The sequence below is a fragment of the Martes martes genome (genome assembly GCF_963455335.1).
Source record: "Martes martes genome assembly, chromosome: 1".
Taxonomy (NCBI): domain Eukaryota; kingdom Metazoa; phylum Chordata; class Mammalia; order Carnivora; family Mustelidae; genus Martes; species Martes martes.
This window is the reverse complement of record NC_137888.1, coordinates 116416198-116439917: the sequence shown is the minus strand read 5'-3', so window position 1 is coordinate 116439917 and position 23720 is coordinate 116416198. Positions and strand designations below refer to the sequence as shown.

General features: G+C 39.9%; 1 protein-coding gene across 1 annotated transcript; it reads right to left on the bottom strand.

Moving 5' to 3' along the window:
- Window positions 1-624: 624 nt before the first annotated feature.
- On the bottom strand, window positions 625-21926 carry DYNLT2B (dynein light chain Tctex-type 2B). The gene is made up of 5 exons (XM_080815548.1): window positions 21664-21926; window positions 18487-18620; window positions 13674-13743; window positions 4020-4083; window positions 625-1189 (listed from the first exon to the last, which is right to left on the bottom strand). The coding sequence occupies exons 1-5, from the start codon at window positions 21780-21782 to the stop codon at window positions 1142-1144; spliced, it is 435 nt and encodes a 144-aa protein (XP_080671674.1). The 5' UTR covers window positions 21783-21926; the 3' UTR covers window positions 625-1141.
- Between the last annotated feature and the right edge of the window lie 1794 nt (window positions 21927-23720).

The window sequence follows — 23720 nt, the reverse complement described above, 5'->3', positions numbered from 1 at the left end:
GTTGAGCAGGAGCCGAGTCAAGTGAGGCCAGCTGGTAGGAAACCACATGTAGTAGGGTATCTGGTAGAGAAAAGTTTTCCTTTGCTAGAATGAACCTTTGGAGGGGTCACTTTTGATTCCACAGATACAAGACAGGCAAATACCCAATGGTAAGGTAGGAGAATGTAAAAGAACTTTAAATATATTTATTATTGTTTTTTGTCTACATGCTTGACTTGAAAGTGGCTGAGAAGAAAAGTGGGTGGATACACTCAAGACTGTGCTGAGGAGCCCCCAGGGAGAAACAGGATTTAAATTTTAACCCTTTCTCTGTTGAATTTCAAATAGTTACTTGAACGTGGCTTGGAAACTAAGGTGCTCCCAATAAGGGCTGCTAGATGGAAAAGACGCCAGGGGCTACAACGGGGAACATCACTATAAAGAGAGTGGGAGCTTGGATAGTAACCAAAATAATCTCCAAGTTTCAAAGGAAGGACCGATTTCATACACAACTTGGACACTCTGTCTGACACTATGGCAGACCCAGGAGAAAATGAATGTGCATTTCACCTAATAAGCTGTGTAAGGTATAAGATGGCAATAGCAAAGCAGAAACAATGGATAGGAGATAAAGACAACAATTTAGAATGTACCAAAAAACCTTTATGCACAAATAAAGTCATGCCAGTGTTATTTATAATAGTGAAAATTTATAATCAATCCCTTAATAAGGAAATGGCAACAGTTACCAATGGTATAACCTAGTGGAGTGAATGCAGCTATTAAATTATGCTTATGAAAATCATAATGGAAATAAAATGACATTAAACACTGTGCATGACATTATGAGAAGTGAAAAATCAGGGTACAAAATTGTGTATATGATTTTTTAAAACCCTGAAAATAAAAACACACTGGTAGAAAATATACCCAAATATTTACAATTGGTTATGTTTGAACAATTGAAATATGAATTTCCCCCACTTTCCAAATACAATTAAGAACATATTACAACAAAATCAAAGCACTAAAATATAAGGCCTAAAACTTGATAGACTCAGTTGCCAAAATGCCAAATTATCTTTATTTTGTTGAGATATTTAACAATATAAAAAAGTTTATATTTCTTCGTGGTCATATTTTTACCCAACTTTTCAAAGATTCAATAGTAGAAACAGCCGAATGCCGCTACAACACAGAATAAACTGTCCTAAAAAGCAAACAAAACAAAACACACACAAATCCAGAATGTTAGTACTAATGAAGGGCTAAGGGGCAGCAAAGGCAATTGAAATGAACATCATCTCAGATCTTTGCCAGTTTTCAGTCACAAAGGTTTTTCCTTCAATATACAAAGGGTTTCCAGAATATAGCTCTAAAGTTGCTTGCTTCAGGATAACTACAAAATTGCTTGCTCAAAGGGTAGGATGAGTAAAGAATTAGACTTTCTGAAGGTAGAAGTAAAATGCAAACTAATGAACCTCATGTAATTCATTTCCATAAAATGAGTAGTCCCATTTTTCCTGATTTATCACAGAAATAACAATATGAAATGTTCTGAGTAAATGCATAATGATACTATATCACAGATAAAAATAACAGCATCTTGGGGTGGCTCAGTCAGTTAAGCATGGACTCTTGATTTTTGACTCAGGTCATCATCCCAAGACCATGATGAAGCCCCACCTTGGGCTCTGTGCTCAGCAGGGAGTCTGCTCAGCAGGGAGTCTGCTCAAGATTCTCTCTCTTCCTCTCCTTCTGCTCCTCCTCCTATGCATTCTCATTCTCTCTCAAATAAATAAATCTTAAAAAAACATAACAGCACCTTGACATAAATTCTGGGTCAGGGCAAATGGCATCTGGGTGTTTATTCTTAATTGATAAAATCCATTTATCTATCTTTTAACTCAATCACAGTTAAACTTGTTAAAACACTTTTTAGGTAATTATTAGAGGAGTTCCACCTACCTCAGTGACTCCTGAAACCAGCAAATCTCACCTCCAGCCTGGTACTACTGAGAGAAAACAATCTAAACTCAAGTACCTGATTACTAACAAAGCAAAATTCTTTGGTTAAGCCCAGGTCCCTGTATCCTTGGGTGGGAGAACCATGAGCTGTGTTCTACAATCGTGCTATCTGTGGTGAGAAACCTGTTTGTTTTTTTTTTAATTGTCCAGGCCTTATGGACTGATACTTTTGTAAAATACAATAAAAATTAGTAAGTGGGAAAATGAAATGAAAAAAGAAACATACAAAATACAGCCTAAACTTTTTACTATTAGATTTATCAATATAAAATTACTTTGTCCAATTACTGTAAGAGTTTTTAAACTCGTATACTCTATGTACTTCTCTTATGAAGGATCTGTGACCACACAGCTTAAGGACTGGCAATGGTCTATGGATTCCACTTTGGCTGTTCTACAGCACCTCCCAGAGTTCACCATGCCTGTCTTATTCAAAATTTTATCCCTCGCACCTCCAGGGGAGGCTGGCACCTAATGGGAGTTCAGATTATTTGCTGAATGATTGAATTGCGTTGTATAAGGGCTCAGTAACTCCAAAAAGCAGGAAAAACCATCACCTTAGCTTGACCCTTCCCCTAGAGAGCTGATAAATGGGATTTACATAGTACTTCCTACTATTCAGCCCTTGTTCCCTAAGGGAGTTGAACATAAAATAAAACTTTGGTAGGACCATAGAATTTTAGAGCTAAAACATATCTTAAGATGACATCAACACAAGCAACTTCCAAACCTGGCAGTAAGCATAATCATGTGGGTAACTTTTTTAAAAATTCAGATTCACTGATTTAACACCAGACTTATTTGATCAGAATCTACTTGAGTAGGGTCTTGGCATCTGTACTTTAAACAAGTCCCCCCAAATTATTTTTTGGCAACCACAGCTGTTCTTTGGGAAAATCTAGTACAGCTTCCTAATGTTACTTGATACATTCAGAGAAAAGTCCAATGACACCTGAAGCCATTCAATTAGAAAGTTACCGAGCTGGAAATGGAACCCCTCTCCTAATTCACTCAGCCAAGTTTCTGTTCTATTCTACTTTATTTATTTTTTAAAAAAGATTTTATTTATTTATTTGACAGACAGAGATCACAAGTAGGCAGAGAGGCAGGCAGAGAGAGAGGAAGGGAAGCAGGCTCCCTGCTGAGCAGAGAGCCCAATGTGGGGCTTGATCCCAGGACCCTGGGACTATGACCTGAGCCAAAGGCAGAGGCTTTAACCCACTGAGCCACCCAGGAGCCCCTATTCTACTATACTTTAATTCTGAGTCTACTAATTCACAACCTAGGGATCATTTCTGGAAGCAAGTATAACAACATATGATTAAAATATATAAAACATTCAGCCAATAATGTACCAGTGTTTAAATGAAATCTCTTTTTAAAAATTTCTCTTTTGCTTAGTTTTGAGAAATAGTTTTAAGATAAAATAATTAATTTTATTACTGAATGAAAATCACCTTTGCTCATGAATCCCTGCCACCCCAATTTCTTTTGTTTTTTTGTTTTGTTTTGTTTTGTTTTGTTTTAAGATTTTATTTGAGAGAGAGAGAGAGAGCACGAGTTGGCGGCAAAGGCAGAGGGAGAAGGAGAAGCAGACTCCCTGATGAGCAGGGAGCCTAATGCACGATTTGATCCCAGGACCCTGAGATGATGACCTGAGCCAAAGGCAGATGCTTAACCAAGTGAGCCACTCAAACACCCCCCTGCCAACCCAATTTCTTTATAGTTAGCCAAGTGCCACATGTCTGTTAGCACTAAATAAATAACATGATATTCTCAAAATCAAGCTTGTAAAGAGTTATATCATTTGTACACCTACAAGTCTCCCTTTGGGCAACACATTAGATTTCTTCTGCTTTAGTAACACAGTAAAGGAACAGTAAAGGCATTTCATCCAGGAGTCAAAGACAGACATCTAAAACTAAAGTGTCCTCATATCTTAATAATATTAATTTGACTTGGAATGTCCACATGTCCTTGGAAAGGAAAAAGAGGCTTTCAAATAGACTTACATTCATGAAAACATCATAAGTGTAGTTGTCAGTGTCAGCATCCCAGAAACAGCGAGCAGCCATGCTGAAAAGTCAAAGAATGAAGAATTATAAATACTATAACAAGGATCTGAACTATATCTATTTGCCATGAGCAAAAGTTTTCTTGGATACATTTTTTAATTTAAATTCAATTAGCCAACATATAATACATCATTAGTTTTTGATGCAGTGTTCAATGATTTATTAGTTGCATATAACACCCAGCACTCATCAGATCATGTGCCCTCCTTAATGCCCATCACCCAGTTACCCTTTCTCCCCTACCCCCCTCCCTTCCACAACCCCCAGTTTGTTTGTTTGTTTTTTAAGATTTTTATTTATTTTATTTATTATTATTATTTTTAAATTTTATTTATTTATTTGACAGACAGAGATCACAAGTAGACAGAGAGGCGGGCAGAGACAAAGGAGGAAGCCAGCCCCCCGCCAAGCAGAAAGCCCGATGTGGGGCTCAATCCCAGGACTCTGGGATCATGACCTGAGCCAAAGGCAGAGGCTTTAATCCACTGAGCCACCCGGGCGCCCCAAGATTTTTATTTATTTTAGAGAGAAAGAGCACAAATTGGGAGGAGAGAGAGAAGCAGGCTCTCCGCTGAGCTAAGAGCCTGATGTGGGGCTCGAACCCAGGATCCTGGGATCATGACCTGAGCCAAAGCCAGATGTTTAACCAACTGAGCCACCCAGGAGCCCCAACCGTCAGTTTGTTTCTCGGAGTCAAAAGTTTCTCATGGTTTGTCTCCCTCTCTGATTTCTTCTCTCTCAGTTTTCCCTCCCTTCCCCCACAGTCTTCTGTGCTATATCTTTGATACATTCTTATAGATGAGTGCTTCCAAACCTTTTCACAGGTTGCCACATAGAAAATCCTATTTGTACAGCAGAATATACTGGATAAACTAGAAGGGACTGAAATCATAGATGTAACTGGAGGTGACAGCCCAGGGACTCTTAACAACCCCAGACTCTGACCAGCTGCCTGAGAGCTTAAGTGGTCAATACCTTGAGTCTTTGGTGTTTTGGGTGGGAAGTTGTTATAGATTACTTCAGCCAAGATATTTTTGTGTAAATTTTAGAGGAAATACTATCTAAGACTTATGACTGAAATCTTGCACAGTAATATAAAAAAGTAGGTCTGGAAAAGACCTAATAGATTATTTTGTCCACTGTGATCATTTTGTAGAGTTCCAGAAAAGAAAGGGACAAACTCTGAACTAGAACTCAATCTAACTAGTTCTAAACCCAGTATTCTCTCTATAGAATTGCTACACTGCCTCTGAATTCTCAAATTAACCATTATCTCCCCAAATCTTGAGAAAGATAGAATGTTAGGCAAAATAAAAGTCAGTTAAAAAATGGAAACAATTTGGGGTGCCTGGGTGGCTCAGTGGTTTGAGCCTCTGCCTTCAGCTCAGGTCATGATCTCAGGGTCCTGGGATCGAGCCCCGCATCAGGCTCTCTGCTCAGTGGCAAGCCTGCTTCCCCCTCTCTCTCTGCCTACTTGTGATCTCTGTCAAATAAATAAAAAAAATCTTTAAAAAAAAATGGAAACAATTTTATGGGGCACCTGCCTGGCTCAGTTGGTGGAGTATAAGACTCTTCATCTTGGGGTTGTGGGTTCAAGACCCATGTTGGGTAGAGAGATTACTTAAAAATAAAAATTTTAAAATAAATAAATAAATAATGGAAATAACTGAAATGCACAGTAGTAAGTGGTAGAGGAAATCATGGTATTTTATGGCAATGAAATTCTATGTAGCCATTAAAAAGATATTTTACCAAAAAACTTACAAAAACATTTACAAAATTTACAAAAAATGAATACAATGTTAAGTGAAAAAATTACAAATTCTTTTACATTTTTAATAAATGTATGTATGAGTCATCATTAAAATTTATTGAGCACTTTGTACCAGCCACTGGTCTAAGTGCTTTACATGTATTGACTCACTCAATCCTATGAAGTCGGTACTATTTTTTTTTAATTTTTTCTTTTTAAGATTTTATTTATTTATTTGACAGACAGAGATCACAAGTAGGCAGAGAGGCAGGCAGAGAGAGAGGAGGTAGCAGGCTTCCTGCTGAGCAGAAGAGCCCGATGTGGGGCTCGATCCCAGGACCCTGGGATCATGACCTGAGCCGAAGGCAGAGGCTTTAACCCACTGAGTCACCCAGGCGCCCCAAAGTCAGTACTATTTTTTAAAAAGATTTCATTTATTTATTTCAGAGAGAGAGAGAGAGAGCAGGGAGAGGACCAAAAGGAGAGGGACAAGCAGACTCAGAGCTGAGTGCAGAGCACTACACAAGGGGTTGGATCCCAGGACCCTGAGATCACTACCTGAGCTGAAATCAAGAGTCAGCCACTTAACTGACCGAGCCACCCTGGTGCTCCTGCTATACTATTAAACCCATTTAATAAATATGGAAACTTATTTATCAGACAAAGTAAGTAAACTTGCCAAGGTCAAACAAATAGTGACAAAGCTGTCCTTGAACCTAAGCAGTTCAACTTCAGGTTATAGAGAAAGATACACATATATCCTAATGATATTGTTTTTTGGTGTTTTTTTAAACTAGGCTTCATGACCAGTGTGAAGCCCAACATGGGGCTTGAACTCACAACCCTGTGATCAAGATGTAAGCTATCAAGAGTTGGATATGCCTAATTGACTGAGCGACCCAGGTACCCCAAATTCATTTTGGGAAGTGTTTGGTTTTTTTTTAATAGAAAGTTTTGCATAGACGAACTCTCCAATCCTAATATTTCACACTTTAAGTCAAAAAAGTTCTACCTATTTCTAAACTGCAACAGTAACAAATGTGAAATAAAATTAACCTTAATTTATCACCAATAAGGATTTATTTAGCAACTACTATATGTCCAAAAAGAATAAAACCTGTCTCAATCCTCAATCCCTCAATTTAATTAGGTGAAAAAATTAACACATAAAAAGAATAAGTTAATGTATAGTTGATGCTAATTTACAGGTTCTCAGGATTCAAAAGAATTGTAAAGCCTGTCTAGTCCAAGTCCAGTCATGTAACATTTAAACTAAATTTGTAGAAGTGCTACAGAAATTAGAGAATTTAGACAGGAGAAAAAAACAAAACAAACAGAAAACAGTTCATGAAGGAAGTGGTAGTTAAACTGAGTAGAACCAAGTGAAGGCAGGAATATAAAAATTTACTTGACAAATATTTGTTGAGGGTCTGTTATATATGAAGGAAGTGCTAGGAGCAAATGATACAAAGATGCATAAAACACAATCTTGCCTTCAAAGTGCAGTTTATATTTACACCATTTGCCAATAAAAAGAACCAGAGCTCCTCAGGGAAATGATCAATTCCAAGTGTAGGGCTAGAAATGTGTAAGATAAACCTGAGACTTCTGGGTCACACCCAAAGTTTTGCATAGACAAACTCTCTTGTCTTGGACCCAAAGACGAACTTTGGGTCACACCCAAAGCCTGGGCTATACAGAAAGAAAAAAATGCTATATTTTAGTATATATATTTGTGTCAAAAAGACTCAGGTATGATGGAACACTGTGTAACAGGCCAGTGTTCCCACCAAGATTAATTAGCAAGGCTGGATAAAATGAATCACAATGCAGCTGGAGTAAGACTAGGGGAGACAAAATTCCAGAAAGAGGTGAACTGCAAGGAGGTAAACTGATATCCTGCATCGGAATTCTCCCTGAGGCATTTGCCAAATCCAGGCACAGAATTAGAAGCTAAAAATCCAGGCTTTGCCCCTCTAGAACACCAGTTACTCAGGGAAAAAGAAACCAGCAAGACTTGCGGAGCTATGGAGATAAAATTAGACACTTGAAGGACCAAAAGGAGAAAGTGGAACTGAGCCTGTCACATGGTAGGTTTTCCCCTTAAGACATGTGCTGAATTATGAAACTGAAAGCCAAGTGTGGTAGGCAAAATTATGGCCCTCTCAGCAAACATATCTATGTCCTAATCCCCAAAACCTGTGAATATGTTACCTTATATGGCAAAAAATAAAATAAAAAGAATTTTACAGATATATGATTAAGGATTCTGAGATGGGAAGAGTACCCTGGATTATCCAGGTGGGTTCAATGTCATCAAAAGAGTCCTTATAAAAGAAAGGTGGTGAGAGAGTCAGAGAAATATTTGAAGATGCTATGCTGCTGGCTTTGAGGATGGAGGAAGGGTTTATAAGCTAAAGAATGCAGGCAATTTCTAGAAGCTGGAGGAGGCAAAGGAGTGGATTCTCCTCTACAACCTCCAGAAGGAATGCAGTCCTTCTAATACCTTGATTTTAGCTGAATGAAACGCATTTTGGATTTATGATCTCCAGAAATATAAAATAATATTTTTATGCCACTGTGTCTGCGATAAATTTTTTAAGCTTATTTACTTACTTATTTATTTATTGGCATCTCTACACCCAATGTGAGGCTCAAACTCAAACTGCGAGATCAAGAGTCGCACTCTCTTCCAACTGAACCAGCTAGGTGCCCGTGATAATTTTTTGCAGCAGCAATAGGAAACCAATACACTAAGGAAAAAACGTTGAACTAAAGAGTAGTTTCATACTGAGGAAACAAATATAAAAGTCAGTACCTGGTGGGGGTGGAGTCTCAATGAACATTTCAGGTTTTTAGTTGAAAGATCTGGAGGGCTACATTCAAGAAAGAAGGGTGAACTGAAGGTAGAGAGAGTCTCAAATCAAAATTGCCACCTAATCTAAACTCTGCTTAGCCCCTGACTGGATTAAGGTAAGCGGTCCATAGTCTTCCTGAATGGAAAAGGAAAGAGTAAACTCTTTCTGGAAGAAAAAAATATTATCTGGAGGTTCTACAGTTTTTTCACACAATGTCCAAGATTTAAACCAGGCATGCTGAGAGACAGAGTCACATAAAGGATTACCAAGGGAAAAAAAAAAAAGTCAGTGGAAACAGAATCACACATGATCCAGATAGGAGAATAAGCAGACAATGATTTTAAAGTAACTGCTATGACCAAAATGTAAAAAGGGAGGAGAGAGGGAAGATGAAGAACATAGATAAAAAATAATTTCACTGGCCTCACTGACTGCTCCTGGCGGGTCCAGGAGGTGAGGCAGCATGCATGGTGCTAAGGTTGGTCAGAGCTGTGACCAGAGCATTTGTGAAATGCACAAAAGTGCAAAGACTGAAGAAGAGGAACATGAGGACACTCTGGATTAATTGAATTACAGCTGCCTCCCAGGAACACGGCTTGAAGTATCCAGTATTCACTGTCAATTTAATGACGTGCCAAGTGGAGCTCAACAGTAAAGTACTTGTGGGTCTAGACATCTGTGAACCAAAGACTCTTAAATCTGTGGCTGCTTTGACCAAAAGGTGGTGACAGGTAGGATTTGCTGCTGCCTTGGGCCATAGGATGGAGCCTGAAAGCATATTCCCCAGAGTGGTGCAGTACCACTGAGGTACACTGCCTGCCCTTTCCAGTTGAGTGTCTTAAGAAAAGGTTTTTTTTCCCCCCTGATGATCACAATAACTAAAATAGCGGCCAAAAACTACTTGTGAACAATATGTAAGTTTGATCAGCAATTATCTTAATTTACATCTTAGTAACAGACATGAAAGAAAGGCCCCTTCTTCCCTCATCAGGGCAGATTCAGAAATCTCTTACACAAATTCTTCAAATAAAGCTCATGTCTGTGTGTCTGGGTGCCTCAGTTGATTTCACTAACAAATTAGAATCTATAAATCAAATGGGTATTCTAGACCTGAAAAACATAATAACTGATATTAAGAATTTAGTCAGTGGACTGAATAACAGATTAGACACAACAGAAAAGAGAATTAGTCAACTGAAAGGTCAATAGAAAAATATCCAAAAGGAAGCACAGAGAGAAAAAACAAAAACCTAGAGAAGAGCATAAGAGACCTGTGGAATACAGTAAAAAGAACATTTCAATCCAAATATAGGTAATTGGAGTCCAAAAAGAACAACAGAGCAGAAGCAATATTTAGAAAGTTAATAGCCATACCTATTGCCCAGATGTTAGTTTCTAATGCCATTCTCCAATAAAATGAACCAGAGCTCCTTGAGAAAATGGCTAATTATAGGGCTGGCATTGGGAATGAATATGATGAAGCATCCTATAGTGCCAGTAAGTAAGGAAATGCTCAAAAAACCCCACAATAGGGGCACCTAGGTGGCTTAGTTGGTTAAGTACCTGACTTTTGATTTCGGCTCAGGTCATAATCTAGGGATTGTGAGATCAAGCTCTGCGTCATTCAGTGTAGAGTCTGCTTAAGGATTCTCTCTTTCTCCCTTTCCCTCGATCCACCCACCCACTCACACTCTCTTGCTCTCTTTGTCTCTCAAATAAATAAATCTTAAAAAAAAAACACCAAAACCCACAATAGTAGGGTATGCCCAAGGGACACAAGAGGCAACTGAAAGAGTTGCCAATGGCCAAAGTTGGAACATTGAGCAATAAAATAAATAAGGTAGCACTAGATTATAATCTAAAGTACAAAACTCCTGTAAATAATAAACAAACAAGCAAACAAATAAAAAATAAGAAAGATACAATTAGCAAATGCCAGACTGTAGGAAACTCTACAGGACAACCCCATTTCTTCAACAATTAAATGGCAAGGTAAAAAAGAGAGAAAGAGAAAGAAAGTAATAGATTAAAAGAAATTTAAGAGACATATTGTTTAAAAGCAGTGGGTGGCCTTTATCTGGATCCTGCTCTGAACAAGCTGTAAAAAAGAATATAAACACGTAATTATGTGCATACAAATTCACATACATACACAGCTGATCCTTGAACAACTTGGGTTTGAACTGTACAGATCCACTTATGTGCAGATGTTTTTACAATAAATAGAGTACCATAAATATATTTTCTCTTCCTTTTGATTTTTTATTTTATTTTATTTTATTTTTTTAAGATTTTATTTATTTGACAGAGAAAGAGATCACAAGTAGGCAGAGAGGCAGGCAGAGAGAGAGCGGGAAGCAGGCTCCCTGCTGAGCAGAGAGCCCAATGCGGGGCTTGATCCCAGGACCCTGGGATCATGACCTGAGCCTAAGGCAGAGGCTTTAACCCACTGAGCCACCCAGGCGCCTAAGGCAGAGGCTTTAACCCACTGAGCCACCCAGGCGCCCCCCCTTTTGATTTTTTAAATAACACTTAGTAACATTTTCTTTTCACTAGCTTATTTTGTTGTAAGTGTATAATATCTTTATAAAATATGTGTTAATTGACTGTTTATGTTATCAGTAAGGTTTCCAGTCAACAATGAGCTATTAATAGCTAAGGTTTTGGGGAGTCAAAGCTATGTGCAGATATAAAAAGTTATTTTTGACTGTGCAGGGGTTGAGAAGCCTAACCCCCATACTGTGCACAAGAGTAAACACTATTGTATAATATTAAGGATCGATAACATTTTAGATGTGATGATATATTATTATGTTAAAAAGGGATATTGTATATTAGAGATATTGTATACTGTTGTGTTTACAAATGAAATGGTACAATGACTGGAATTTGCTTCAAAATAATCTGGTGGGACAGGGAGAGTAGGTACAGGTATAATTAAAACAACATCCAGATGTGCTGACAAACTCTGAAGCTAAGTAATAGAAAAATGGGAGTTCCTTAGTCCCTGTATGGAATTTTAGATGATAAAATTTTTTAAAAAGGAGGAGGGTGACCTTGAATGCTACGCTTTAGAGTTTGGCCTTATCACGTTTTACAAAGTGAATCATAACCAGTTTCAGGAGTTTATATTTGACAGGGTTTAAAATAAACTCTGAAAAGTTTATGGCAAGAAAATGAGGCATGCTTCTGAAAGACCGGTCTAGTATACAAAATGAACTGTAGAGGAAAGAGACCAGAGTCTGGCAATGCTGATAAAGGGCTGCTAAGGAAGCCTGGCCTCCAGATTACAGTGCATGTGGGGGGAGAGAGTAACGGCTCAACATGACAAAAGAGGATTTCGAGGTTTTAAGCCAGAGTTAATAAAAGCTTTGCAATACTGGGAAAGACAGAGAAATTAAAATGGCAGGCAGACCGAAGGAGAAGAAGGGAGAAGAAATTTGCAACTGTATTTGAACATGTTGAATCTGAGCTAATAGAGTAGTGAGGTATTTCTTTATATCACTGAGGTGAGAAAATATCTGGAAGCCTTTTGAGCAAATGGCAGGGGGCACCATGGTGAGGATTACTGTGCCAGAAGTCAGAAGGCCAGGCTGTATTAGTTTATCTGACACCAGCCAGATACATAATTTAGAGTAAATCATACTGATCCTCATAAGTGTCATCTGTAAATTAAGGGGAGCAGACACTAGAAAATATCCATAGTCCCTTCCAAATCTAACATTCTATAGTAAAAATTCTCAGGGATAATATCTACAAGGTATTCTTAAAATTCATTCAACAAATACTTTAATACTTTCTTGTAAAATATACTCGGTACTGGGGTGCCTGGGTGGCTCAGTGGGTTAAAGCCTCTGCCTTCGGCTCAGGCCATGATCCCAGGGTCCTGGGATGGAGCCCCACATCAGGCTGTCTGCTCAGCGGGGAGCCTGCTTCCTCCTCTCTCTCTCTGCCTGCCTCTCTGCCTGCTTGTGGTCTCTGTCTGTCGAATGAATAAATAAAATCTTAAAAAAATAAAATAAAATAAAATATACTCAGTACTGTTTGCAAAAGAAAACAGGAGCTTAACACTCGGGCATAGGGAAAGACAGGGAATACACATTTTGAACTCACCAGTACATGAATGACAGTTTGAGGTCATGAGAATGAATGAGCTAATTGAAAAAGCAGTGGGAAGAGCAAAAGAACAAGAACTGAGCCTTAAAGAAAGCTCAGAGCTGGCGATGTAGGGGAGAAAGAGGAACCAGGAAAGGAAAGAGAAAAACAGAAGAGAAACAAGTTAGATAAGTGACATCAGGGCCAAAATAAACTGGAATGAATATTAAGAAATAGAAGCACAGGAGGCCCCTGCGTGGCTCAGGTGGTTGAGCATCTGCTCTTGCCTCAGGTTCTGGGACCAAGCCCCATATAAAGTCTGCTTCTCCCTCTGCCCCTCTTCCCACTCATCCTTGCAAGCACTCTCTCTCTCTCTCTTTCTCTCTCTCTGAAATGGGTAAATAAAATCTTTTTTAAAAAATTATTTAAAAAAAGAAATAGAAGCCCAGGCCAAGAACAAGAGCTAAGAAAGGACTACTAGATATGCTAATAAGGAGGTCTTAGACAGTTTTAAAGAAATTAATTTGGAATGACAGGAACAAAAGCCAGGCAAGAAGGAATTTAAGGAAAAAAAAAAAAGAAGGAACTGAGGAAGAAACATACACATAGTTCCATACTGGACTTAGGAGCACATATACATAAACCCTAAAAGACCTACTGGCCTACAGATACTAGGAAAAGTGAGAAGTGAGTTACCTTGCAGAGCTCACCCACACTGTCAACCATACTGTTCTGTGCCAGGATCTTTTTGGTTCACAGCTGCATTTTGTTATACTGTCCTTTCCTCTCACTCTTACACAGATACAATCTTACTGAATTGTCAGGATGAATACCTAAGAAGAAACATTTAAGAGTAAAAACAAGAAGGAAAAACCAACTACTCACAATACTCCTTCACCTCTTTGTTCTCCAATCACTACTTGTACCACCATTTTGTATCGGTCAAATCCCATTTCTAGAAAAAATAAGAGAGTTATCTATAAGTAAAAGTGGTAAAGTTATTTAATGAAGGTAAATTTGCCTAGAAAGGAACACAGGCATTCAGTTCACAAGCGCTGGCTGACTAGGATGATAAGCTTGGGAGTCAGAAAGACGTGAGGACAAATCTTACTTTGGTAAGTAAGTCAGTCAGCTTGCCAAGTGTGTAACCTCAGACAAGCTGTTCACCTTTTTGGCATAAGTCTTCCTCATCGGTTCAATAGGAATATTATTACCTACCTCCTGGGGGATGTTGCGAGGTGAGACGAGATAAGATACAGTACATTGATCTTAAAAATAAAACTGTCAGTTATTTTACCAGCAAAAAATGGGTTTATTCGAGAAGGGCAGAGAATTGTAATTCAGGACAGGAAAGCTATAGTAAAACCACAGGTAAGTACAGAGAACAAAAAAGAAGCTGGTTCTTTTATAGAGGAAAAGGAGGATGTTGGGAGGACTGTTATAAACAAAAAGTCCACTGAAGTAAACCAGGAGTTGGAAATGTAGTGGCTTTTCATTGCCGGAATCGTTGACAGTCTCTCATCCGCAGGGCTGTTGCTGGGCAAGGAGAAAATCTCTTCCTCCTGCTGGGATAGTAAAAGTATAGGGTCTTCCGGTCCGGCTGATAAGATGTGGAACGGTATTAGAGCTCCCCCTTCTGGCCTCCCAACTCCATTTTAGTGAATATTAATTTTCTACCTTTTTCTTCCTCTACTAATTTTCAGAAGTAATAAATAAAGCATCTAGAACAGTACTGATACACACTAGTTTCTCAATAGATTTCAGCTTCCTTCCTTTCTCTCCTACTCTAAGTCATGTAGTGTTAAGTTGCCAAAACGTATAGATAAATAAGATAAATAAGACACTATTCTTGGGACACCTGCGTGGCTCAGTTGGTTGAGCATCTGCCTCTGCTCAGGTCACAATCCTGGGCTCCTGGGATCAAGCCACACATCAGGTTCCTTGCTCGGCAGGGAGCCTGCTTCTCCCTCTGTCTGCTGCTCTCCCTGCTTATGCACGCTCTCTCTCTCTCTTTCTGACAAATAAATAAACAAAATCTTAAGAAAAAAAAGAGACTCTTGCCTTAAAGAACACAGAGTAGTTGGGAAGGCAAACACAAAGAATAAAATGAAAAAGCAATATATTAATAATTCCAAGAGGAGCATGTGTAAGATACACAGGAACACAGAGCTGGAAGCTCCTTCCTTTGTCTAGATAGTGGGGAAGCGGTGACCAGAAGAGACGTCTTGGAGGATGTGATAAATGAAATGAGTCTTGAAAGAAAAGTAGGAATTTACCAGACAATGTCTCCATTCTATGGAGAGGGAACAGCATGTGCAAAGGCATAGAGTATGGAGCATCAGAAAACCATAAGCTGTTCAGTAAGGTAGAAAAGAAAACAACATACGATTCTGGAGTATAATTGTATGGCCCATCACAACTCTGCTGCTTCCCCAGAAAATACACTGTTAAAGCAGCAAAGTCCTGAAAATTCTTACTAACACCAAATCTGAAGAGAATGGGCATCTTTATCTTCCCCCTTTTCTAAGCAAGGAATAGTGAAAACAGTTGAAGGCGGGAAAAAGGGAAAGTAAATGGACAAAGTTGAAACACAGCCAACTCTGTTTGATCAAAGTAAAGGCTCCAGGACTACATAGTAAATTAGACAAATAATATGAAGACTACAGTTCCCCTTCCAGGTGAGACACTACCCTTAATTCAGGATACTTAACAAAATCTCAGGAGACAGAGCCCAAAACAGTGCACACAGCTCTACAGAGCTTCCTCCTTTCTCTACCCATTTCTCTTCCTCCTTTTCTGATACCCAAGGAGCTAGAATATTAAATACCTAGCCCTTCAATTGTAGTTCTGAGGGAAAAAATAAAATAATCTCAGATATGGTGGATGAGTACCAATCACCCACACTGTGTTGGAACAATTATGAAAAGAGCAAATGAAAAGACCTGAAAATCACACATCAGAGTAAAACAGAAAGAAGCTGACCGGCAATATGCAATAATGCAGCAAGAAAAACAAAGAAAAGAATAACAAGAAACAAACAAAATATTGTTTAAAAGACAAAAATAAAAACAAAAAAAAACCCTCAACCTAGGAAATAATATAAACCAAGGAACAAAGAGAAATTCTTCACAACTGATTCACAGTATAGAGCAACATAAGCTCATAAATTCAACAAAATAAGAACTCAATCAGATTATAAACAACAGAAAGATGAAAATGAAGATCGCAGCCATAAGACAAACTGAATACTCATACAGTATCAGTACAGACCTAATAAATTTTAAAAATGGTAAGGGACAGAACAGACACAAATGAAAACTGAACTACTGGCTTAAGATAATTACAAGTAAACATTACAGGAAAGGGAAGAAAGTATGGCAAAGAAAAGCTAATAGATATGGAAGATAAAGATGATTCAACATATCAGTATTTGTTGTCCTGTGACCTAATGAATGGAACAGTAAATGTTTTCAGAGATACAAGAAAATTTTCCTGATATGAAAAGAAATCCACAGATTGAAAGATATAAAATGCTCCCTTATCAAGCAATATTCTAAAAAAGCTATTGAGCATCAAGGTTAAGGATGAGATTCTTTAGGCAGAGGACATCAAGTGGCCTTAGATTTCTCTACAGTAACATTCAATGCCAGAAGACAATGAAACAAAATCTACAAGATTCTCAGGAAAATAAGTTATTACCTCAAAATACTATATACATCCAAAATATATTCTAATTTAAAGGCAAAAGGCAGACATCCTCAAACATTAAAGAACAAAGAGAATGTAGCATTTCTCAGCCCTTTCTGAAAAAACTTAAAATCTCATTGGATAAGAAACTGAACCAAAATGGCATGATAAAAGGACTAAATAGTGAGCAATCATTCCATTTAAATATAGAATGAATGCAAAAAAAAATACACATATATGTGTATATATACAGAATGAATGCTATATCACTACGCAAAATAGGCCCAAAGTATCCCATTGTTATTAAGGCATTTATCTGTATATAAACACAGAAAAGATGTCTGATATGATGTTCGCCTAATATTAATGGTTATCATTAAATATTGATATTTAAATACTGATATTTAATGTGGTGGTGGCATGTGGGATGATTTTCTAATTTTATTTATTTTTCTACACTGTTTAAATTTATTTATAATGGACATATATCTTTTTCACAGTAACAACAAACTGTCATTAAAAAGTAAAAATGGGGGGGGGTGCCTGGGTGGCTCAGTGGGTTGGGCCTCTGCCTTTGGCTCAGGTCATGGTCTCAGGGTCCTGGGATCAAGCCCCGAGATGGGCTCTCTGCTCGGTGGGGAGCCTGCTTCCCCCTCTCTCTCTGCCTGCCTCTCTGCCTACTTGTGATCTCTCTCTCTCTCTGTCAAATAAATAAATAAAATCTTTAAAAAAAAAAAAAAGTAATAATAGGGGCACCTGGTGGTTCAGTTGGTTAAATGTCTGCCTTCCGCTCAGGTTATGATTTCAGGGTCCAAAGATCAAGCTCCGAGTCAGGCTCCCTGCTCAGTGGGGAGTCTGCTTTTCCCTCTCCCTCTGTGCCTCTCCCCACGCATCCTCTTTCTCTCAAATAAATAAAAAATCTTTTTTAAAAAGTAAAAATAAAAATGTTAATATACAAACAGTAGTTAATTCTGGGTGATAGAAATACACAGAATTGTTATTTTCTTCTTTGTACTCATATATTTTTTAGTTTCTAAAAATTAAAGCAAATTAAGAAAAAAGAAAAAAGTACATCAAAATATTAAATAGTAACTACCTTTGGGTAATGGAATTTTATATAATTTTAAAAATTTAAATGTGTACTTTTCTAAATGGTCTAGGTTAGTACAATGAAAATGTATTACTGTTACATAGACATTTTCTTCCCTCCAAAAAATGTTCTAGTTTTAAAAAGGTAGAGAGAAAGGACTTTTCAGATGGTATAATATTATGAACAAAAGAGGGGCACCCGGGTGGTGCAGTCAGTTAAGCATCTGACTCTTAGTTTCAGTTCAGGTCATGATTTCATGTTCATGAGATCGAGCCCCACCTCCAGCTCCACACTGAGCACTGAGTCAGCTTAAAGACTCTCTCCCTCTCCCTCTGCCCTGACCTCCTCCCCAGCACATGCACACACACACACACACTCTATCTCTCAAATAAATAAATAAATCTTTTAAAAAGAGAGAGAGAAAGACAAAGAGAATGGGGAGAAAAAGCATGAGGTATGTTCTATAGATATAGAGCTCTCTATATCTATAGAACATACCTCATGCTGAGTGGAGAGCTGAGTCTGGTGACTAGTTAAGGACTCAGCTGGAGAGATGGGCTGAGGTCAGATGGTGAGGGTATGAATGACAGACAGGCTAAGGAACTGATATGTTGGTGAGAAAAACAACCAAGAATGATGGGAGAAAGGAATCCTTGTAAATCCTGATCTTTCTCATACTGGAATGTCCCAGATACTGCATGCATACAATGTTTTACTTCATATCTTTAACTTCCCCACTATCTGGAAAGGCCTACAAGAGTAAAAGTTACCAAATAATTGAGAGGACTAGACATTGAAGAAAAATTGTGTTTAAAAGAATCCACAGCTTATGCCCATTGTTTAAAGATAGGGAAGGAGACAAACGAGTAAAATTGAATGTCTATTTCCAAGTATCTATTTCCAAGTATCACCACAAATTACCTTTTAATTTGTCTTTAATGGTTTCTGATAAACGTTTCGTGAGCTGAGGCATTTCTTCTGGAGAGTACTCAGCATTTGCTAGCTCCTCCTTAAGAACAGCATGGATACATTCTTTAACCACAGAAGGTCTGAACCTAAATGAAACAGTGTTAAGACATCTAATTGGTAACTCCAAAATTTCAACTTACTTTCACAGCTCAACTGCCCACAGCTTTTTGTCACTACAACAATTTAATTCCTCTTTTTCATACTTTTTATCATCAAAGTGGCATACACAACTTAAGAAAACAAGTCATATTCTTGATGTATATCTACAGACTGGACCTTTCCCCTGAACTTCAGACCACATATTCCAGCACATATTCCATCTGGATGTCTAATGGACAACTCAAAAGTTCATACATCCAACAGTGAGCTTCTGACTGTCTCCTCTCTCCAAAATTATATCGGTCAATGGAATCTCCATCCTTCCAGTTGCTCAGGCCAAGAACCTTGAAGTCAGGCTTGTTGACTTTCTCTCTCACAAACCACACCCTGGTTCATAAGCAAATTTTATCAGTTTTACCTTCAGAATAATCTAAAATTCAATCACTCTCTCCACCGCACTGCCACCAGTTTGCTCCAAGCTACCTCCTGCCTGGGTTACACCAGCTTCACACAAGTCTCTGTCTCTGCCTTTGCCCCCATATCCTGTGGGACATAGCAACTAGACTGGTCCTGTTAAAATATATGTTGGATCAAGGCACTTCTCTGTTCAAAATATCCCAAATGTTTGGGGTGCTTGGGTGGCTCAGTCAGTTAAGCGTCTGCCTTCAGCTCAGGTCATGATCTCAGGGTCCTGGGATCAAGCCCCCTGCTCAGCAGGGAATCTGCTTCTTCCTCTCCCTCTGCCCCTCCCCCTTGCTCATGCTTGTTGTCTCTCTCCCTCTCTGTTTCTCAAATAAATAAAATCTTTTTAAAAAAAATATCCCAAATGCTTCTCACCTCACTCAGAGTAAAAGCAACATCCTGTCACTTGCGCAGCCCCATATGACCTACCCTATCAAACTCTCTGATTTCGTTTTCTACTACTTTCCTGCCAGTTCTCTCCACTCTGGTCACACTGATCTTCCCTATGTTCTTTGACCACACCAGGCATGACCACCTCAGTGCTTTTGCACTTGCTGTTAACCTCTGCCTGAAGTTCAAATCTCATTCTATATGCATTGCTACCTCCCTCACTTCTTTCAAGTCTTTATTCAAAAGTCACTTTCCCTAGCCACCTTCTCTAAAACTTCAAATTGCCCTCCTATCACATCACTTTATATCTCACCTCCTGGTACTCATTACTATCCCTATGAGAGATATATACTATATATATACTATATCTATCTATCTATCTATATATGTAGGTGTGTGTGTGTGTGTGTATACACACACACACACACATATACTATAGAGTTATATATATACACTATATACTATATAGTTCACTTATGTATTTATCTTGTTTGTTGTCCTTCTACCCAGCTAGAACATAAGCTCTATGAGGGCAGGGATTTCTCACTGCTTTGTTCACTGTCATCTTCCCACTTCTTAGAAGAGCACCCAGCACATAGTAGACAATAAATACTTTTGGAAGGAATGGATTATTGAATAAATGAAGACAGAGGAAAAAATCTCCCCTAATTTCACCACCCTGAAATATGTTCACATTTTAGTTGTATTTATCATATATTAAAACACTAGTTTTATTTTCTGGGCTATATATTCTATTAGCTGATTTGTCTATTGTGTGCCAAGTGACCAGAATGTTTTAGGTTTTGAGCTTATAATGCAGTATAATATTTGGTAGCCCTAGTGGTGGTGTGGGGTTTTTGGGGGCGGGGTTTTTTGGGGTGGGGTTCCTTTTTTTAATTCAAATTCTGAAGCAACCCTTATTACTTTTTAACAGTATTTTCTTTGCTCTCTTGCCTGGTTATTCTCACAGATGAACTTTAGAATCATCGACAGATTTCCAGGATTTGATCTGTTCTAAAAGGAGTTTTCCTATTACAAATATACTATATTTGGCTCTTTCCCTTAAGCCTTTCTCATTTTCAGTGAAATGTCAAAAGTTTTCTTCAAACAAATCACAAATAATCTTAGAGGATTATTCCTACATAATATATGTTAATTTTGTTCTGCTTTTGTTCTGTTTTGTAACAGAAATGCAGGCAAATGGCGTTCTATGCATTTAGAAACTTTTACCAAGATAACTGAACATACCTTTTTTGATGTCCACTCTACCCACCAGAAAACTGCATGAAATGTATCACATTATAACCAGAGTTCCTGGCTTCCAGTATTTGCGAAGCATTTGATTCAGCAATCTGGTTTCAAGCAACAGCGGGGCTTTCTTTTCTTTTCTTTTCTTTTTTTTAATCTTGTGAAAATGAAGTGAGTGTTGGACCCTATAGCCCTAGCCGACTGTCCTCTGCACTAGACTGTGTAATTCTGGGAAGGCATCTCGGTGGTGGGCCAAGAACATCCGGATGATACCTAGGTAAGACTCTGAATGCATACAGGTCCCACTCCCTGCAGAGGAGTAAGCGTATTCTGGCACCCATATGCACACCTTAACCCTGGAAAATGGCTGAATGGAATTCGATGCAAGGCGTTTCTTTCCTGCTCATCTATTCCACCCCTCCTTTTCTCTGCCCACATCCCGGGTCTCCTAGAGCCAACCATTCCCACTGCGCTAGCCTTAGGTGCTCCCGACGCCCTAACGCTGCAACTGTAGGTCGGGTCCACAGCTGTCCAGAGCAGCTGGAGACTCAAGAAAGATAGCATTCCACCCTCTCGGCTTGCCCCTTCCTCTCTAGTCCCGGCCCGCCTCCTCCCCCGCTCGCCACTAGGTCTCCAGACCACCCCACACTCCTTCCCTCCCTGCTGGACTCGAACCCAATACCTTCCTCGGTACCAAACCCACTCCGCCCCTCCTCCAGTCCCTCCTCTGCCACCTCCATCCCCCTCCCCAGCCACCTCCTTCTCCAGTCCCGCCCTGCGTCTCCAGCCCCGCTCCTCCTTCTCCAGTCCCGCCCCGCCCACCCCGCGGATCCCCGTGCGCTTTCCCCACGCGCAGGCTGCCAGGCGGCCTCTGTCGACCTGACCCAGCAGCTCGTAGGACACCCGCACCACAGCTCGTCCGTTACCCGCCTTTGCTGGAAAATGGGCCGCAGAATATAGGTATTCTCGGACTCCCCTGCGTTCTTCTCAGTCTCAGGCAACCCGTCGGCTGTGCCCGGAGTGAAGGACGCAGGGGTGGACGAAGTCATGGCTAGGGCTTCTTGGCTTAGTGTATCGCGATGAAGGCCTGGCGGATTGCGGCAGGGAGCTGGGAAACCGTCGCCAGGGCAACAGGGCCTCGGTGAGCTCTGATGTGACGCGGCTGCGCGCTCCCAGCAGAGCGGCCCTCCCCCGCGCCTGCGCACTGGCTGCCGGGTGGGACCTGATCTAGGGAGGGCACCTAAGGCTGGTGCAGCCCTATGGGGACTTGAAAGCGCTTTAACGCGTGTCAGGTTTTATTAACCGCGCAGCAATTTTAAGACATTGACGCGGAATCTGAGGCCCATAGGGTCCAAGCATATGAGGCTATTGAGCGGGAGGGCCCTGACTCTAAATAAAGGGTCTTCGCGCTGTAGCCTGTGGGCAAGTGCTGCCTTCATTTCTTTAGGCGTGACTTTTGAACGGATATGTATATATTTTTAAAAGATTTTATTTATTTATTTGACAGAGAGAGAGATAGTGAGAGACGGAACACAAACAGGGGGAGCGGGAGAGGGAGAAGCAGGCTTCTAGCTGAGCTGGGAGCTCCATGCGGGATTGATCCCAGGACCCTAGGATCATGTCCTGAGCCGAAGGCAGATGCCCAAAAACTGAGGCACCCAGATTTTTAAACGATCGAAAAAAATAAAAAGATTATTTCATGACACGTGAAACCTACACGTGAAATTAAAATTTCAGTATCCTGGAAGTTCTTTTGTAGCAAAGCTATGCTCACTTGCCTGTTGTGTCGCCACTTTTGCGCTGTTATTGGTAGACTTCAGCAACTGCAACAGGAACCATATGGCCCTTAAGGTCTAAACTTTTATCTGACCCTTTACATAAAAAATTAGCAGTGCCGGGACGCCTGGGTGGCTCAGTTGGTTAAGCGGCTGCCTTCGGCTCAGGTCATGATCCCAGCATCCTGGGATGAGTCCCACATCGGGCTCCTTGCTCCGCAGGAAGCCTGCTTCTCCGTCTGCCACTCTGTCTGCCTGTGCTCGCTCTCTCTCTCTCTCTCTCTCTGACAAATAAATAAATAAAATCTTTAAAAAAAAAAAATTAGCAGTGCCCTGCCCTAGTCCATAACTGCCAAGCACAGTTCCTCACCCTTGGATCCAGAGCAAAATTCAGAAATGTGCAGATTTCACGTGTATTCCTCAGTTATGAGCACCAGTTTCTGGTCCTGTTTTGGAAAACCATATTATCCTGGCCTCTGTCAGCTTCAAAAACTAGGAAAGGGAGTGGCTGGGTGGCCAAGTCAGTTAAGCCTGCGCCTTCAGTTCAGGTCACGATTCCAGGGTTATGGGATCGAATCCCATATCAGGCTCCCTGCTCAGCAGGGAAGTCTGCTTTTCCTTTTCCCTATTCCCCCGACCCCCCTCTCCTGCACTCTCTCTCCCTATCTTGCTCACTCACACACAGACTCTCTCAAATAAAAAAATGGGATCTTAAAAAAAAAAAAATAGGAAAAGAAATTCCCCCAACATCTATCCAGGCTTCCTATTGGTTGGGTTAACAAATTGCAAAACTTCCTCCTCTAAGATGGAAAGGGAGTAGTTTCTATAAACATATACCTGTGCAAATTCCAGTAGAGACTAACTAATTTTACTATTCCAGGTTTTGGCTTACAACATGTTTTCTTGGTAGTATAGCCTAGATTGGTTTCCCTGAGTCCCATAAACTCATAGGAACTTCACCTTCCCAGTCTGCCCTCCACAGTGTCCCCAGAATGGCTTTCCTTTGTGACTGCTCTGCTTGAAATCTTTCGGTGGTTCCTTATGACCATCTCCCCAGCATTTACTACAAATAAAACCTTTCATGATCTGGCTGGGTTGCTGAACCCTCCTCCTGGCCCTGGCCCGCAGAATGGGGTCTGCGCAAGGGCCATGGGGCTAAGTGTGCACCCACATCAGCTCAGCGCTGCTTCAACCATGCCCTCTTTACCTTCC

Bases quoted from the DNA above. Each gene is read 5' to 3' on its own strand.
- DYNLT2B (XM_080815548.1), bottom strand. From the start codon at position 21,782: ATGACTTCGTCCACCCCTGCGTCCTTCACTCCGGGCACAGCCGACGGG. The intron at 18,621-21,663 runs GCGGGTAACGGA...TGTTTCATTTAG, and splicing joins CGGCCCATTTTCCAGCAAAG to GTTCAGACCTTCTGTGGTTA. The intron at 1,190-4,019 runs GTAAGTCTATTT...TTTGCTTTTTAG, and splicing joins CTTATGATGTTTTCATGAAT to GACAGTTTATTCTGTGTTGT.